The 18,431-nt window shown below is 36.3% G+C and overlaps 1 protein-coding gene across 2 annotated transcripts; it reads left to right on the top strand.

Annotated features, from left to right (window-relative positions):
* Positions 1 to 4,726: 4,726 nt before the first annotated feature.
* LOC127640387 (zinc finger protein 862-like) lies at positions 4,727 to 18,105 on the top strand. Of its 2 annotated transcripts, XM_052122903.1 has the most exons (8): positions 4,727 to 4,927; positions 6,909 to 7,024; positions 7,139 to 7,215; positions 7,412 to 7,671; positions 7,788 to 7,855; positions 7,965 to 8,152; positions 12,020 to 12,559; positions 13,093 to 18,105. In XM_052122903.1, exons 2-8 carry the CDS (start codon positions 6,960 to 6,962, stop codon positions 15,222 to 15,224), a joined length of 3,330 nt encoding a protein of 1,109 aa, XP_051978863.1. In that variant the 5' UTR covers positions 4,727 to 4,927; positions 6,909 to 6,959; the 3' UTR covers positions 15,225 to 18,105. The 2 variants fall into 2 exon arrangements, with proteins under 2 accessions (XP_051978863.1, XP_051978864.1); XM_052122904.1 differs by lacking the exon at positions 12,020 to 12,559.
* The last annotated feature ends 326 nt before the right edge of the window (positions 18,106 to 18,431 follow it).

Below are 18,431 nucleotides of genomic sequence, written 5' to 3'. Positions count from 1 at the left end.
TTGCATAATGATTGTCTGTTTTTGTTCGAATTCTGAACTGCCAAATACTTTAGTTTTTGTTTTTAATCCTAAATAATGGATATATCCTCTTAACTGTGTGCAGTCTAGAATAGAATGGAAATGTCGCATCCCCATTTTTTCCAAAATCCTAATTTTTCTCTCTATCTCTTGAAAAAACAATAATGACAATGTGTGTCAATTTTTTGTCTTAAACTTGAGGGTTTGATGTATGAGCCAAATTGAGTAATAAGAAAACAACAGAGAACCCTTCAATTAAAGCACAAGCTTTATTGCAGATAACTAAAGCAAACGCACTAAGAACCCTGAAGAGACTTTCCATTCGGTGGAGAAAAATTTTCAATGGACTCATCCACTGGTTTTTATAATGCTTGCCAACAAAACCTGATAGTTGAAACAATGGCCGATTGCTAACGTTCCTAACGTCTCTGTCGCAGGTAATATCATGTCTTAATAGCAATGCATGACTGGCACCACTTTGTGTTCGTCAGGCCATTCCAAAATAACATATCCATTTTACCTTAATGGTGACAGCCACTCAAGCTAGGATTGAACAATATACGCATATCAAATTCCACGTTTTTTATTTAGGACGTACTAAAAATATACGTTATAATTGTTGATTCCAAAAGGACAACGCATAGCTAACTCTGACTGTTTAACCATGAGGTATAACCTACCAAAATATGAATTCTATATATTGTGTGTTTTTAGTGTTTTGTTTTTCCTTTATGATGAATTTATCTTAAGTCAGGATTTCAATGATTTTGTGGTGGTTATTTCCGAAATGTGCTGCAATTTCTCACAATCTACTGTGAAATTTGTACATTCTCATCCTTGACACATTCCCATAGTACTCTCCTACCCTTTGAGCCAGGATTGGTTAATGATGGATAAACATTCATATCGTGATAGCCATTATGTTGGCATAACATACCGACATGATTTTTAAAGGCCTTCCAGAAGTCACCATTTTAAGTCTATAAAGAATTTCTAAACAAAACTACTTTACTCCTTCCTGTACAGGTGCCCAGAGTGCCTTCAGCCTTTTCCGTACTTAAACGAATCACTTAGCCTTCACCTTCATGTCTTTCCCTAAAAGTATTGAAAGAAAATGGCCATATATCTCATGTCAGTTAAACTCAATTAGAAGCACATTTGCAGGTTGTAATTTAATTGGTTAAAGTGAACTGGTTGAAGTGATGTGCTTGTGTTGGTCTGGTCTTGTCTGACTTTTTAAACCTAGTTATCTGCCGTGAAGTTCCCCTCTAGAGTATATTTGGTTAAGGAGTTGCCTTGAGAGTTTTTAATGCTAAAAAAAAGTTTATCTTTGTGATTGCCCAAAATTGGTCTGTGAAAAAAGATGTTCCCTATTATATGTTTAAATTGAGTTATCTGAGCGCTCTGGTGCCACCAAAATATTAAGTGTGTGAAACTTGTGAAAAGAAAATGCATTTTTTGATTGACATTCATTGGGATTTATATGCAGAAATTGTTTTAGGAAGTCTCCTGTCTTTATGCACTTTTTATAGGAATGTCCTAAGTATTACTGTGGTTTTGTTTTCCAAAATACTAATGTGTCTGCTTGTTTTTACGTTATCATTTGGTGTAAAGTGCAGGAGTTTTGTGGGGATTTTTTTTTCCATTCTTGAGTATCACAAACCAGGACTGTTCAGGCTAGTGACTACTATGAAATGTCACAATGTCCTGCTCTTAAAACTACACACATTTCTTTCACTGGTTCATCTCTCCAACACGATTGAATCAGGTATTTAGAGTTCAGCCTCGGCTACGAGCAGGGCTTGAAAAGAAACAAACAAAACCTGTAATCTTGGTTCAACAAAAAGCATGCCGCCTTATGCAAATTTTTTAATGTTTTGACTTTTTAATATGCATTTAGCTTTGAGTTTATTTTGTAAAGATTTTAATGTGAACTTGTGTGTCACTTTCCATTTCTCATGTCTGGCAAAGATGAATGGCCAAAAGGAAACATTATACATATGTACATCACTTTGTTTAAATAATGAACAATTTACACTTTCACAATGGCATCTGTAGAGTATAGTTCATTCATGTACAGTTAAAAATGGAAATGAATTGCTGGCCATAATCCTGGGCTCTTGTGTGACATTTGCGCTGAAAAACATGGAAATGTGAAGTTTCAGCTGTGTACGAATCTCATGGACCGTTACTTGTCATTCAAGACTGCCTTTGCTAGCACACCACACTGAATGTCATTGTTATCTTGGGGCGCTGGGTGGGAATGGGGGGTGCCGGAGATCGTGAAAAGATATTTATGGTCTTAATATGGCTGATCTTGCAGATTGCATGTAATCTGTTGTGGGTTGGGCCTATAGAAGGAAGGGGAGGGACTTCTGAAAGCCACGCATTCAAGTTCTTAAGTCAGTATACCCAAAGAGATTGCAAACATGCATTTTGCTATTTGGAAGCCTTTTTATATGCATTCGAGATACATATCATTACAAACTTTTGTCACTGTTGATTTCTGCTCTAGCTTATTGTGGAAGACGCTTTACGCCAGCTTTTTAAGTTGTGTCCGACAGTCTGTATGGCTTTGCAATATTTTGGTTTTAGAACTTTTGAAAGGCTAAAGGTGTCAGTGTACATTTTATGCATAAAATTTAAACCCATTCCATTTGTTCATCCAAGCACCTTGATCTTAATAGTGGGTAGACCATCCATATCTTTATGGTGCATCATAATTCCACAGTGACGAAGTCATTGTAGTTTCAATGTAGTTTTTGTTCACTTTTCAATCTATATACTCAGTCATGATGATTGTGGCCTTCTTGTACTGTTGATGCATTTCATTCCTTGTCGTGACTTCCCTGGTGTTGTGCACTGTGTGTGAGTGTGTACGTATGTGTTTAAGCAGGAGTGTGTGAGTGTGTGTGTGCGCGCGTTACCTCATATACAGTCAACTGTTCAATTGGAAAACATTTTTGTTTACGCGTGCAAAAAAGAAACAAAAAATTTCAGAAAAAAAAAATCTTCCACTTGATGAAACACAAAACAGGATACATTGTAGCGACATGGGTTATTTAAAAAAAAAAGAAAAGAAATAAGTTCACCTGGTGTGCTGAACTAAGTGTAAATGATTTATTACACAATATGAATATTTGTAAAATTGTTTGTATTTTTTCATAATGATTTTAAAAAGGAGTGTGTTTATTTTTTGATTTTTTTTTCTGTTACTGAGCTCTCTCTTTGATCTTTTTTTCCCTCGTTTGTTCGCCTGACATTGTGAGTGAGTCAGTTGGTTCTTACCTCTTTCTCCTGTATTGAGCCTGTGATGAGTCCTTTGTATGCAGTGTTTTGACAATACTGTAGGGAACATGGGAAGAAATTGATATTAGGAGCATTTGATCAATTTGTATTTATTTATTTTATCATTTTGTTAATAAATTGACAAAATAATAGTTTGTCTCTCGTTTGTCTTAAATGATGCAATGACTGGATGTCCTAAAAGACATATTAGAGGTTAATCTATGACTAAGAATCTAAGTTGATCTTGTTTTTGTATAATTGTATAAAGTCTATGCAAAGGCTGAGCTTATCTACAAAACAAATTTTGAACATTAAAGGTGCTGTAAGCGATTAATTTATAATTATTATTTACAGAAATGACAAGCTGAAAATATCCCCAATTCCTGAAAAATATTAATGCAATAGGTGCAATCCTGTCTCTAGTGTCTGTAAACGGTGATAAAATAAATTAGCTGCAGGCAGTTTGGCGGTTGTCAATACAAGCTAAGTTTGAGAATGCTAATTTGCTACGTGAAGTTCTAGAACTGTTACAGCTTATTCCGGGTTCAGTACAAGTTAAGCTCAATCAACAGCATTTGTAGCATAATGTTAATTACCACAAAAACAATTACTTCAACTCGTCCCTCTTTTTCTTACAATTTTTTTTATAAAAAGGCAAAAATTTGGGTTACAATGAGGCATTTACAATGGAAGTTAATGGGGGCCAATCCGTAAACAATAAAACTCACTATTTTAAAAATATAGCCACAAGACATAAACAATATGTGTGTAAACATGATTTTAGTGTGATAAAATCACTTTCTAACCTTTTCTGTGTAAAGTTATAGCTAATTTTACAACTTCGTTCCATGGTGATGTAATGTCAACAAACCCTAAATTTACAAAAAATTATAATTTAAACAACTTTACAGCTCAAATGACACATGGGTTTTAACAGAATTAATGCAAGTGCTTTAAAAAAATTATAAGTGTCACATTTCTGCCTTTTAAACCTTCCAAAAAAAATTGTATTATTTATTTAAAGCAGGGATGAGTCTAAATTATTATTATTACTTATTTATTTTATTATTTTTATGGTATTCAACATTATGCCACAAATGCTGTAGACTGAGCTTAACTTGTATTTATTTATTCCTTAAAGTAGATGGAGATGGATATGAGGAGAGACAAAAGTGTGGAATAAAATAATACTATGAAGGGAACACATGGATTTTTTTGTTTCGTTCTTTAACAGTGAAAACTTGGCACACAACCGTTGCTTTATGCTCCGGAATGCGCGTTCCACAAACGAGCACGTGAACCCGTTGCCTCAGGAAACTTTACCCACAATCTAACTTTCTCTGTCCTGAAATTTTGTGCCAGGTCTGCAGAAACACCGCTTTCTTCCGTTTTCCATGTCATTTCCTGTAATAAAAAGATGGTGGTCATAGCAGAGAGAGAGAAGCAGCTGACAGTGTTGCAAACATTTGGAGATGATAAACTTTGCATCGCCCAGGACTAGTGAAAGCCCCCCATACCGTTGCGTCACCGCCGCGTTTCTCGAAGCGGCCGAAGACGAGACGCACCGCGGCTGAAGAGGACAACCGAAGACCCCCGACGCACTGCGTATATTCTACAGACGGTGAGTTGCATTCACTAGCCAATGTGGCCAATGAAAATGGCTTCCGAAAGCGTTCGGCAAATTGCCAGTAGCTTTGCAGACACGAAACGGAGGTAGAGCTGGCGGAAAGCGTTGCGTACAGTCATCGATTTCACCCTCACTTTGCAACTTTTTCCTCGAAGTGCTTTGAAGAACATAACTAAGTTTTTTATTTTATTTTAAGACATCATCGTTGCCCTATCTGTATTAGTGCACTCGTCTTTTTCCAAAGCTCGGGGTAGATCGTGAGCGACGGCCAAGTTGGCCAATCACAGCGCTGCTCTCTGACCAAAATATTTTGGAAGGAATGAACGTTTGGGGATTCTCGCGGACACTTCCCGCGGTTTCCCAGCATGCTGTGCGGCTCTAGCGCCAGTGTTTGTTCACTTTGCTGATTTGTAGTAGGCTATGTAAAAGCAAAAATAAATAAGTAAAATGTAACATTAATTTCATATGAAAAATCAAGAAACAAAACAAACAAATCACAAATTAAGTGAGCTGGTGAAAAAAGAAGCAAAAATCTGTGTTACAAGAAGGCACTTACAATGGATGTGTATGGGGCCAACTGGTAAACTTGAAAATACCCGCTGTTTCAAAAGTATAGCGACAAGACATAACCAATATGTGTATTAATATGATTTTAGAGTGATAAACTTGCTACTAACCTTTTCTGTGTAAACCTATATCCAATTTTACAACTTCGTTGCCATGACAACGTAATGCCGTAAACCCTGTAATTTCAATTTTTAAACAATTTACAGCTCCAATATTACACTAGTTTCAAAACCCCACTCTCTACCCTAGAACAAACCACCTTAAACCACATGAGTTTAAACCACATGGCAAGGGAACTATTTCATTGTTTTATAAAGCTCTACTGGCAGGATCAAAGGAAAACTCTTTGTCATACCTCTCAGTATGGCAGAGGGATCTCCAGGTGGAAATCTCTAGAGAAGAGTGGGAGAAATCATGCCTTCTGGCTCAAATTCAATCCATCAATACTAGATGCAAATTACTACAATATAAATGGCTTCTTAGAATTTAGATTACCCCAGTTAAGCTGCACAGGTTCAATCCCAGCATTCCAGACAATTGCATAAAATGTAGTGAGGAGGTTGGCACACTTTTTCATTGCATGTGGGAATGCAGAGAGTTACAGGTGTTCTGGAAAAGATTATTGATGTGATCTGTGAACTAACTGAATAGAAAATTCCATTGGAAGCTAAGTTTTGCTTGTTGAATATTTACCCTGTGTTGTTATAAGTGCAAGAAAATGTAAGCATATAGATTTTAGTTTAATACAGGCTAAACGGGTTATTGCTTTGACATGGAAAAAATACCCAGAGACCTCAGTGGATCAAAGAAATGTCTTTTAATCTTGTTCTGGAAAAACTGACATATATAATCAGAGGATAAGTGGATGTATTTAATAAGATTTGGACCCCCTTTATACAATTTGTTAACAAAAAGATAATGTGGAATGTAAAATAATGATGACTGAAATTATGATTTTATATATATATAACAATAACTGTGACTGTACCTATATATATATTTCTAATTTATATATTTATATATATATATTTATATATATATATATATATATATATATATATAATATGCGTGTGTGTGTGTTGGGGTGGTGAAGGTCCAATTGTTCTGTATTTTGTGTTGTTCTTTTGGATAATATTAAAAAACCTAATTAAAATAGAATTGAAGTAAATGCAATAAAACCATATTGGATTATATTTTAACAGAAAGGTTGTGTGCATGTCAGGTTGGGACAGGTTGATACATGTTTTATATGTTTTAATTTTATATAAATTATGAATTACATTTTCCCTTGGCCAAAACTATTGTTTGATTGTTGTATGTTTACTTTTACATATTTACTATTGAACTGAATGGTTTTGTCCTTTATAATTATTATATTTATAATTCCCCTCTCTTACTTTACCTTTAGGATGTTGCAGTGAAAAGGGGCACACAGCAACCTCTCCGTCCTGCCAAAATCATGACAGATTCCTCCACTATTCCAGCCAAGCACTCCTTGGAAGTTGAGGCCAACTGCAGCTCCAGGTAAGCCTTTTAAAATTGTATATATTTTAATAATACTAATAAAAATAACACTAGTAATATTTAAAGTGCATTGCCTGAGAATGAAAACAGTAGTTTTGCCTTATTTTTCCCCAGTTCCCCAAATGACATGCCATCTGAGGGACCAAACAAAAAACTAAAAGTTGACCATGAGCACCGTGCCAATTTCTGGTGTAAGTATCATTTACTTGAACAAAAATAGAAGTATTGTGTAGGTCATTGAAAATGAGACATCAGATAAGATATGTTTTTATTGTTATTTTGTATAAAATTGCATAAGTTACGCTATAATAGTGTGGAGTAGCATTTTGCTAAATGAAACATGCTTTATTGTTTTTACTCATTATTGCTCAAATGTTACACATGCAGTCTGTGAAGAATGCGAGGAGTATTTCTTGGAAAAATGCCCTACCCATGGGCCCCCTGTGTTTGTGCCAGACACCCCTGTCGCATCAGGGGTGCCCAACCGGGCAGCTCTCACTGTACCCTCATGCTTCGAGATACTTAGAAAGCGTGATAAGGTGGATGTCTGCTGTAGGGATGAAAACATACCAAAGGGAGCATTGTTTGGCCCTTATCAAGGCCAACTAATGGCCTCTGATAAACCTTCTGGGCCATACTCATGGATGGTGGGTTGTGTTTTACATTTACACACCTTAATTAGCATTAATATTAAATTTTTTATGTATTTGAGTTTGTGTTTATTGGAAAAAGTAAATTTTAATGTAAATTATATTTATTTTAGATAGTTAATGAGGACAACACATATAAATTCATTGATGGGAGTGAAGAAGCTACAGCAAACTGGATGAGGTAGTAAGGATACTTATCATAATAGTTTTGCATATAGCTGTGTGCAAAATGTTATTTTAGTCACTCTAGACACATTAACATTTTATTTAAATCTGTTTGCTGTTCTCAGGTTTATTCAGATTTCCTCTGATAAGAGCAAAATTAACCTGAGTGCTATTCAACATGGCGAGCAGATCTACTTCCAAGTGTGTCAGAGACTAACAGTGGGCGATAAACTATGCGTGTGGTATAGCAGCGACTACCTGAGACAACTGCAGAGTGTGTCTCGGTACAGCATTGACCGCAACCTGGACACAGGTGAGACACCTCTTGCTGATTGGAAAAAAGTTTAAATTATGCCAAATTAAAATCAGTTGAAAGGTTTTGAAATGAACTTACCTTGAAATAACAGTGGTAGCCCAAAAGGGATCTGGGCTGCTAACACAAATATTGCACTAGAAATATTACTAATATCCTTCTGTTATCCTATCAGCACTGTGTGCTTAGCAAGACATTTTACCCTGTTTGCATTGACTCTTCTAATAGACTAGTCACAAACTGTTAATCCTTAACTAATTTTAATAGTTATGAACCACAATATGTGTGTGTGTGCGTGTGTGTATATGTATGTACAGTTGAAGTCAGAATTGTACATACACTTCGGTTGAACCACTACAAAGATTTCATATGGGCAAACTATATTTTTGGCAAGTCGTTTAGGACATCTACTAAGTAATTTTTGTAAAAAAATGTATTGACTATATCACAATTCCAGTGGGTCAGAAGTATACATACACTAAGTTAACTGTGCCTTTAAGCAGCTTGGATAAGTCCAGAAAATGATGTCAAGCCTTTAGGTAATTAGCTTCTGATAGGCTAATTGGAGTCAATTGAAGGTATACCTGTGGATGTATTATAATGCCTACCTTCAAACTCAGTGCTTCTTTGCTTGAGATCATGGGAAAATCAAAAGAAATCAGCCAAGACCTCAGGGGAAAAAAATTGTGGACCTCCACATGACTGGTTCATCCTTGGGAGCAATTTCCAAATGCCTGAAGGTACCACATTCATCTGTACAAACAATAGTATGCAAGTATAAACACTATGGGACCACACAGCCATCATACCGCTCAGGAGGATTCTAGGAGAATCTGTCTCTTAGAGATGAATGTATTTTGGTGCGAACAGTGCAAATCAATCCCAGAACAAAAGCAAAGGACCCTGTGAAGATGCTGGAGGAAACAGGTAGACAAGTATCTATATCCACAGTAAAGCGAGTCCTGTATCGACATAACCTAATAGGCTGCTCAGCAAGGAAGAAGTCACTGCTCCAAAACTGCCTTAAAAAATCAGACTACAGTTTGCAAGTGCACATGGGGCAAAGATCTTACTTTTTGGAGAAATGTCCTCCGGTCTGATGAAACAAAAATAACTTTTTGGCCATAATGACCATTGTTATGTTTTGAGGTAAAATGGTGAGGATTGCACACCGAAGAACACCATCCCAATCGTGAAGCATGGGGGTGGCAGCATCTTGTTGTGGGGGTGCTTTGCTGCAGGAAGGACTGGTGCACTTCATAAAATAGATAGCATCGTGAGGAAGGAAATGTATGTGGATATATTGAAGCAGCATCTCAAGACATCAGCCACGAAGTTAAAGCTTGTTCGCAAATCAGTCTGCCAAATGGACAATGACCTCACGCATACCTCCAAAGTTGTGGCAAAATGGCTTAAGGACAACAAAGTCAAGGTATTGGAGTGCCATCACAAAGCCCTGACCTCAATCCTATTGAAAATTTGTGGGCAGAACAGAAAAAGCGTGTGAGCATGGAGGCCTACAAACCTGACACAGTTACACCAGTTCTGTCTGGAGAAATTGGACAAAATTCCAGCAACTTATTGTGAGAAGTTTGTGGAGGGCTACCCAAAACATTTGACCCAAGTTAAACAATTTAAAGGCAATGCTACCAAATACTAACAAAGTGTATGTAAACTTCTGACCCACTGGGAATGTGATTAAATAAATTAAATCTGAAATAAATAATTCTCTCTACTATTATTTTGACATTTTCATATTCTTAAAATAATGCAGTGATCCTAACTGACATAAGACAGGGAATGTTTTATAGGATTAGATGTCAGGAATTGTGAAAACTGAGTTTAAATGTATTTGGCTAAGGTGTATGTAAACTTCTGACTTCAACTGTATTTATATACATACACACACACACACACACACAACAGATAGAGACTGGCTGCCAGAAGTTTGGAATAATGTACAGATTTGGCTGTTTCTGAATGAAATTGGTACTTTAATTCTCCAAAGTGGCATTCAGCTGATCACAAAGTATAGTCAGGACATTACTGATGTAAAAAACAGCACCATCACTATTTGAAAAAAGTAATTTGATACTAGAAAATCATTTGCCATTATATCAAACACAGTTGAAAGCTATTTGGTTCATATTTTTTTTATTTTTGCCACATTATGCAATATAATGACATGTCTTAAGGTTAATATTAGGTCAAAAATGGCAACAAAAAAGAAACAGCTTTCTCTTGAAACTTGTCTGTTAATCATTGTTTTGAGGAATGAAGGCTATTCAATGCTTGAAACAAAGGTGTTCACTACAGTCTTCTATAGGACAACTGGCTCTAACAAAGACAGAAAGAGATGTGGAAGGCCAGATGTACAACTAAACAAGAGGATAAGCACATCAGAATCTCTAGTTTGAGAAATAGACGCATCACACGTCCTCCGCTGACAGCTTCATTGAATTCTACTCGCTCAACACCAGTTTCATGTACAATAGTAAAGAGAAGACTCAGGAGGACTTATGGGAAGAATTGCAAAGAAAAAGCTACTTTTGAAACCGAAAAACAAAAAGGAAAGGTTAGAGCGGGCAAAGAAACACAGACATTGGACAACAGATAATTGGAAAAGAGTGTTATGGATCTTAACCCCATTGAGCTTTTGTGGGACCAGCTAGACTGTAAGGTGTGTGGGAAGTGCCCGACAAGACAAACACATCTATGGCAAGTGCTGCAGGAAGTGTGGGGTGAAATGTCACCTGAGTATCTGGACAAACTGACTGCAGGAATGCCAAGGATCTGCAAAGCTGTCATTGCTGCACATGGAGGATGTTTTGATGAGAACTCTTTGAAAGAAGTTCTGAAAAACAAATTCAAATTATAAAAGTAATTTTTTCATGTTATTAATGTCTTGACTATACATTGTGATCAGTTGAATGCCATTTCTTTCCATAAGAGCAAAATCTGTACATTATTCCAAACTTTTGGCCTGTGTGTGTATGTGTGTGTCTGTGTATATATATGTATGTATGTATATATATATATATAAGAATATAGTTCTCTGGAATAGATGTGTTGGCAAATGCCAGCCTACAAGAGTGAAATGCACTTCAAGATTTCTGTCGCTCTAGTAGATATTAACAGGGTATTTAAAAATACAAACACTACTATAAGCAGCAAAACATTATCATCATCTCTGAGAAATGTGTAAATCTCATGACTCTATTGTCAAGGTCGCATTTCATCCCAAAATCTAGTGGGAAAAATAACATGATATTTTGCATAAAGAAAATGTATGATCATCACAATTAAGCACATTTTCCTCTCAAATTTTCAATTCCGAGTATCAACTGTAAATGCTTTTTTAATTTATTTAAATCAGCATTAATTCATGACAGTACAATAAAATCTACCATGATCAATGATTACGTAATAATTTAAATGTGTAATTACGGTAATGACAATTGAGGAGGTGCTTAATTGAAAGTTAATATTAGAAATATTGTTACACAATGTAAATATTAAATTTGTTTTGCTTTTGAGGTAAAATACTGTATGATGCGTACAAGTTCTTAAAAGGTTTCATGAGATTTCACCTAAAGAAAATAATGTTATATCTTCAATCATTACAATCCATACATTTCATATTGAGCATTTTCGATCCACAAAAACGTACCCCGAAGAGATGTTCCAGACCATCAGTGGTTCACCAGGTGAGTGAAATAGGTTAATATTCCTTCCTTTATACCAGAATTTGCAACTCACCCTGCCTTAGCCTCCATATTTTATGATATTTCAGTACACAGATTTTTAAATATCCTGATTGTGTTGCATTAATTCCCCTTAATGACACATAGCTCTTTTGTCTTGAAGCTGTGAAATTGGAAGACCAACATCAGGAGGAGCCCAGAGGTCCAGTGCTGAGATCTGCCATGCAAGGCAGAAGAACCCTCAGTAAACATGGAAACGATGAAGGAGAAAACCAGCCCCAGGCCAAGAAAAAGAAGATCGACCTCATTTTCAAAGATGTCCTGGAAGCATCTCTGGAGGCCAATCAAACTCCGAACAACCCCTTAAACAGCACCTTGTCTTTTCCAAGAGCAAAAACTAATGTCGGTCAGGTTTTCAGCCAGCCTGACTTAGATTCTAAAGAGTCCGTCCTCACCTCTGGATTGGCTTCCATGGAACATCTTGAGAGTAGCTTTGATGCAAAGTGTATGAAAATAGAAAACACGGAAGAAGAGGTGACTCTGAGTGGTGATAGACCATCAACATCTTTCTGCCCGAACTGTGTAAGGCTGAAAAGAAGAATTCGTGAACTGGAGGCTGAATTGCTTCATCTGAGAGGACATGGGCAGACCGAAAATATGCGTGCAACGCCATCTGAGCCTCTCCCCAGTGAAGATCTCCGAGGTAGGTTTGCACCTGGTATAGAACGTTGCCATGGATGAGGGCCTTTCTGCAATAGATTTTGATTTATATATTAGGCTTTTGTGATACAGCTTAAGTTTCTTAGTCAAAAGATGCTTAATCTTTTGTTATTTTGTGCTTTTTTTTTTGCCATTGATTCTTTTGCCATACTTGTTGACATGTTTTCAATGGAAGTGCAAACCTAATTAAAACCTTTATTAAAATCTTTAGTGCGTGTTTTCTTTACAAAACCTGCAATGGTTAAATGTGCTTGCTGCTCTAGTTGATTATGAATTAAAAATGTGTATTGAGATTCTTTTGTAAAGAGAATTATATTAGTATCTTAATTTGTTTGATAAAGAACTTAAGATAAATGAGAGCTGTTTTGAGAATGAGGTATGTAGGTATGAACATCCATTCTCTAAATGAGAATTTCTCTAAAAGTAAATTGTTGTTTCTTGGGGGAAAAAAAACTTATTTTGCGTTGGTATTGGTGTTCAATTTAATTTTGTGCTCTGTTTGCTTATTTTTTGTAGAAGCCATGACGTCCATCCAAGTCGTCCTTGAAGATGATGACCAGGATGTTGATTCTGCTGATGAATCTATTTCTGCTGACCTCATGGTGACTACCGATGGGTCTACAAAGCTCTCTATGAGCTCAGGTCGTCGGATTCGCCGCTTCAAACAAGAGTGGCTGAAGAAGTTTTGGTTTCTTCGATATTCGCCCACACTGAATGAGATGTGGTGCCATGTCTGCCGGCAATACACCGTCCAGTCCTCCCGTACCTCTGCTTTTATCATCGGTTCCAAGCAATTCAAGATCCACACTATTAAACTGCACAGCCAGAGCAACCTTCACAAAAAGTGTTTGCAGCTTTACAAGCTACGCATGCACCCGGAGAAGAACGAAGAGATGTGTCGTAACATGATGACTCTCTTCAATGTTGCCCACCACCTGGCTTTGGAAGGGCGGCCGTTTTCCGATCTGCGTCCCCTGGCGGAGCTCATGAAGAAGTGTGAACTGAAAGTGGTAGATCAATACATGAATGAGAATGACTGTCAGATTATAATCCAACACATTGCTCGAGCATTAAAAGAGGACTTGGTGGAGAAGATCCGCCTTTCGCCCTTTGTAAGCATCATCATGGATGGACAGAATGATGACCTCTTGGCTGACACCGTTGCCGTTTATGTGCAGTTCACAACCGCCGATGGGTTGCCTGCCACAGAGTTCCTCTCCTTACAGAAGCTATGCGGAGGCAATGTGGAAGGCTACATCCAGGCAGTGGATCGTGCCTTTGGTTTTCTCGGTTTGAGACTTCAGGACATGTTAGTGGTTGGTTTGGGAATAGATGGTTCCAACATCTCCTCTAGTTTGAGGGCCAATTTTTACATAGCCATGAGAAAGACAATCCCTTGGTTGTTGTGTCTACCTGTGATGACCCATCGTCCCCATTTAGAGGTACTTGATGCCATTAGTGGCAAGGAGCTCTCTTGCTTGGAGGATTTGGAGAACAACTTGAAGCAGCTGCTTAGCTTCTATCGGTATTCGCCACGTATGATGGCCGAGCTGAGGTCAACATCGCCAACTCTGTCTGAGGAAACAGAGTTTCTTGGGGATATAAGGGCGATTCGTTGGATAATAGGGGAGCCAAATGTCCTTAATGCCCTCATCAAGGATTACCTGGAGGTGGTTGCTCACTTGAAGAACATAAGCAGCCAAACCCAGAGAGGTGATGCTGCTGCCATTGCCTTTTCTCTTCTACAGTTCCTACTGGACTACCAATCAGTAAAGCTGATCTATTTTCTGTTGGACATCATTGCCGTTGTTTCAAGACTTGCCTTTATCTTCCAGGGGGACTATCTGTTGGTATCCCAGGTAGATGCAAAAATTGAGGATGCCATTCATGAGATTGGGCAGTTGGTGGACTCCCCGGGGGAGTACCTCCAGGAATTTGAGGATAACTTTCGGGAGAGCTTCAATGGTGTGGACCTCAAGAACCTACGCGTTGCAGAGTCAAAGTTCCAGTCGATCCGAGAGAAGATCTGTCAGAGAAGCCAAGGGATTCTGGCCCAACACTTTGAACGACGCAGCCGCACATTGGTCCAGGCTTGTCAGGTACTTGACCTGGTCTCTTGGCCTCTTAACCGGGATGATCTTGGTGCATATGGAGAGAAGGAAATCCTTCTAATTTTTGACCACCTGGATACTATCCCCTCATCTGGCCGTGAGATCTCACAAGAAAGAATAGATGCCAGAGGAAGACTAGTGGTTGAATGGAGGGATTTAAAAGCAGATTATTGTAGTGTAAATGGTTTTAAAGAGGTAGTGAGTCATATATTCAGATACAAGAAACGTTTTCCTCTGCTGAACCACATCCTGCAGGTGGTCAGGGTCTTGCCAACGTCAACAGCATGTTGCGACAAAGGAAGAGGGTCCTTGCAGAAATTGCGCCGAAATAACCATTCAAGACTGACTCTGGAGCAGACAAACGATCTGCTCACTTTGGCTATTAATGGTCCCCCTATCGGCAGATTTGAAGGAAAGAGAGCATTGGACAGCTGGTTTGAAGAGAAATCGGAGAACAGTTGTTCACACTCGACTGCTGAACAAAAGTCCTCGTTGCACAATATAGAATTGAAGACAGAGTTGTATGCTGATATTTGACTGATTAGAGACAATTCCTCAGCCAACAAAAAGCCATCTCATTGAAAAGGGCTGATCGGGACTATAATGTGATAGGCCAAGTAGTTTGACTTTGGCCCTGCTGCTAAAATGGCCTGGATCAGCATCTTCTCTAAGAGTAGGTAGGAATGCCTTTGCAGGTCACAGGCACATGAAATACTTTAAAATGTTCACATAAATGGTTGTGATGTGTTGATATTCATGATGTTTGTGTTCCAAAGAGAAAGAGGAAGATTCTTATTTTCCGGTGATGAGGATTGTTGTCATTAAGTGAATGTTCGACTGAGCTTTTATTAAACAAGATTTAATCGTTTTATCAAGCATTGACAAGTGAAGCCTTTTTAATCTCTGAAAATGTTACCGCCTTGCAAACCTACCAACTAAAAAAATAGTTTTATTATTCCATCTGCAAAATAATTCGAGCAATCATTCTTTAAGCACTTAATTGTTATTGCAAAGTCTGTATATTCTGGTAATCACTAATCAGAATGGAAATAGCCACTGTTTTGCCATGCAGTATGTTCCTATAAAAGATATATAAAATACATTTTGTATCTTTTTTTATATACACTTTTATATAGGTTAACCATTAATCTTAAGATTCTGTGTAAATCTTAATTTAAAAACATGTTTATGTGCCATAATTCTGTATGCAATCTGGCTGCAGTTTACACCCAATCTAAAAACTGATTTATAGATTTCAATTACATAAATATGCAAAGTATGAATGCCTTCCAGCAATTTGAAAAAGTCTGCATTACCTACCAGTCCTTTTTATTTGTTAATGTATGCCAATTTACTGCTGGAAGAGATTCTAAGAGATTTAAGCAATTAAAAGAAGTGCTCTTTTGAATAAAACTCATACAAGAACAAAGCTTCAGAATTTTCGATTGCGTTATTATGTGCTCGACACTTTAAAGGATTTTATTACTTTACCAATGCATGTCTTATACCGAGTGAATTATTCCACTCATTTCCATTGATCATACTTGTGCAATATATATCTTCTCTTTACAGTGAATATTCTTCAATACACGCAACTCAAATAATTTTTATGAATATTCTTTTAAGCAAAACTGTGGATTTATAGAGGTTTCCAACACAATAGAGCAAGTTTAAGATGCTTATATGTTCACCCTTTGTAGTTTACAGTTTTATGATTAATCATATTTATCTTTCAATTTAATTTCATAAAAATGGTTTGTTGTTTTCAAATGGTTTCATCCTTTTCAATGTTGCAGTTGAAATGTAATTAAAATTCAAATTTAATTGTTGCATTTGTTCATGTCATTGTTAAAGCATTATTTTATCACTTTATAAAATATTGTAATCTGTGGTATATCTTAATCTTTAGCAGAGAATACTTGCAGTCCGTAATATTTAATAGGCCTAGTATTGATTGTACTCACAGTTTTTATTCATCAGTGTAGAATAAGAGTAGTTCAATGCAATTATCTCTGAAGTTATGTTAACCATGAACTATACAAATGCACTGTTAAGGCTGGAGTACTTTTCATGTGCAATGACATGAGATACATTTTTTTTATATATTAGTCTGTTGTAAAGAATTTTTGTGTCATCAAAACAGCTTGTCTTCATTTTACAATAGATTTAGATTTTGCACGTCAAAAAAATATTGCATGTGTTTAAAGCCTCAAAAAATTGGAGGTGTTTTATGGAAATAGAATGCATCTGTCCTCTATTCCAGTAAATCCAATTTTAGTATGTTTAAATGAATGTACATTTTTAAAATTAAACGGACTATCCAAATGTACATAAGAAATGTTCTAACCAATTGATTGTTCGCTTTTACCTTAAACTAAGCTTCGATGTAGTTAACAAAATATTTCGGTGGCTTTTTTGCCCCAGTGAACAATCTAACATCATAGCATACCCTCTGAACTATTTCTGGCATTGTCATTAGGGTTAATATGTGAGCTACCGAAAATCTAATCTATTTTTTCTCATATTTACTTACGTGAATTGCCTTATGCGTTTGAATGTTGGACTGTTACGTCACAGTGAGGTATGCTATTGGGCGAATCATCTTTTATAGTACGTGTTTTCTTTTTTTGGATGAGTGCTGAAATAGTTTTGAATGTTTGTAGGACTTGAAAGGATTGAAAGCAGCTTGGGTTCATTTTTTTTCTGTTAAGATGGATTAGTTTAGTTACACTTTATTTCCAGTTTAGTCAATGATTGTTTGTATCCTTATTTGTTTTGTATTATATAAAACGAATGCCTGTTTGTGTTTGCACCTTCTATGTCTTATACACTTTTTATTTCTTTCTTCTTTGCTCATTTTGTTCTTTTAAATGGTGAATTTTGACACAGTGAGCTAAAGCAAGTTTTAATGATTTTAAAATGACACAATGATTTTGTTTTAAGGCTTTATTCTTTATTAAATTCTGTATACCAAAATGTAAATTTTAAGTCAATAGTCATAATTTTGTATTGCTTTGATTTATTTTTCAATAGATTTCATGTAATCACAATAATGTGTATTGTTGTTGTATCATGAATTATTATTGTGTTTTTTCCCAAATATTATTGATGATCTGTTTGCATCTGGTAGACATCTGGTAAAACCTAAGAAACAAAGTCACATCTGGTTTCAGTTTAATATCAACAGTTAATGTAATTGATAATGGTAGCTCTAGATTCTTATTCCATTTCTTCTTGCTAAGACAAATGTCATTATAGTTACATTTATACATCAAACACACTTTGCATATCTTCCTGAAAACATAACACTGGAAACTCAAGAATATGAACTACAAGTGAATTTCAAGAAATATCTACCTGGAGAATGTGGACTTGTATAATAGAAACCCACTTAAAATGACATTATATGGAATCTATATTCAACAAATATTGGTTTAATAAAGGTTTTATTTTATTTTATTGTCATCTTGTGATTTTCTTCTGATTTTAATAATCATTTCATACAGAAGCTCTGAACCGGTGGGGAAAACAAAATAGTGTATCAGTTCCTTCCTGAGTCATAATTATTTTTTTTCTCTTCCTAAAAAAAATGTTCTCTCAAAAAAAATCGTTTTTTTCTAAAAAAAAAGATTTTGGAAGAGAGAAAACTACTTTGAAGAGAAAAAAATATATAAGTAAGATACTATCTTTTTTTTTTTTTTTTTTTTAAAACCCTTATTTTTTATTTTCCACCTTGCGGTAATT

This window comes from Xyrauchen texanus, chromosome 49 (assembly GCF_025860055.1).
Source record: "Xyrauchen texanus isolate HMW12.3.18 chromosome 49, RBS_HiC_50CHRs, whole genome shotgun sequence".
Lineage (NCBI taxonomy): Eukaryota > Metazoa > Chordata > Actinopteri > Cypriniformes > Catostomidae > Xyrauchen > Xyrauchen texanus.
Note: the sequence above shows the minus strand (reverse complement) of the source record. Positions and strands in the feature narration are given on the sequence as shown.

Bases quoted from the DNA above. Each gene is read 5' to 3' on its own strand.
- LOC127640387 (XM_052122903.1), top strand. From the start codon at position 6,960: ATGACAGATTCCTCCACTATTCCAGCCAAGCACTCCTTGGAAGTTGAG. The intron at 7,025-7,138 runs GTAAGCCTTTTA...ATTTTTCCCCAG, and splicing joins GAGGCCAACTGCAGCTCCAG to TTCCCCAAATGACATGCCAT. The intron at 7,672-7,787 runs GTGGGTTGTGTT...TATTTATTTTAG, and splicing joins CTGGGCCATACTCATGGATG to ATAGTTAATGAGGACAACAC.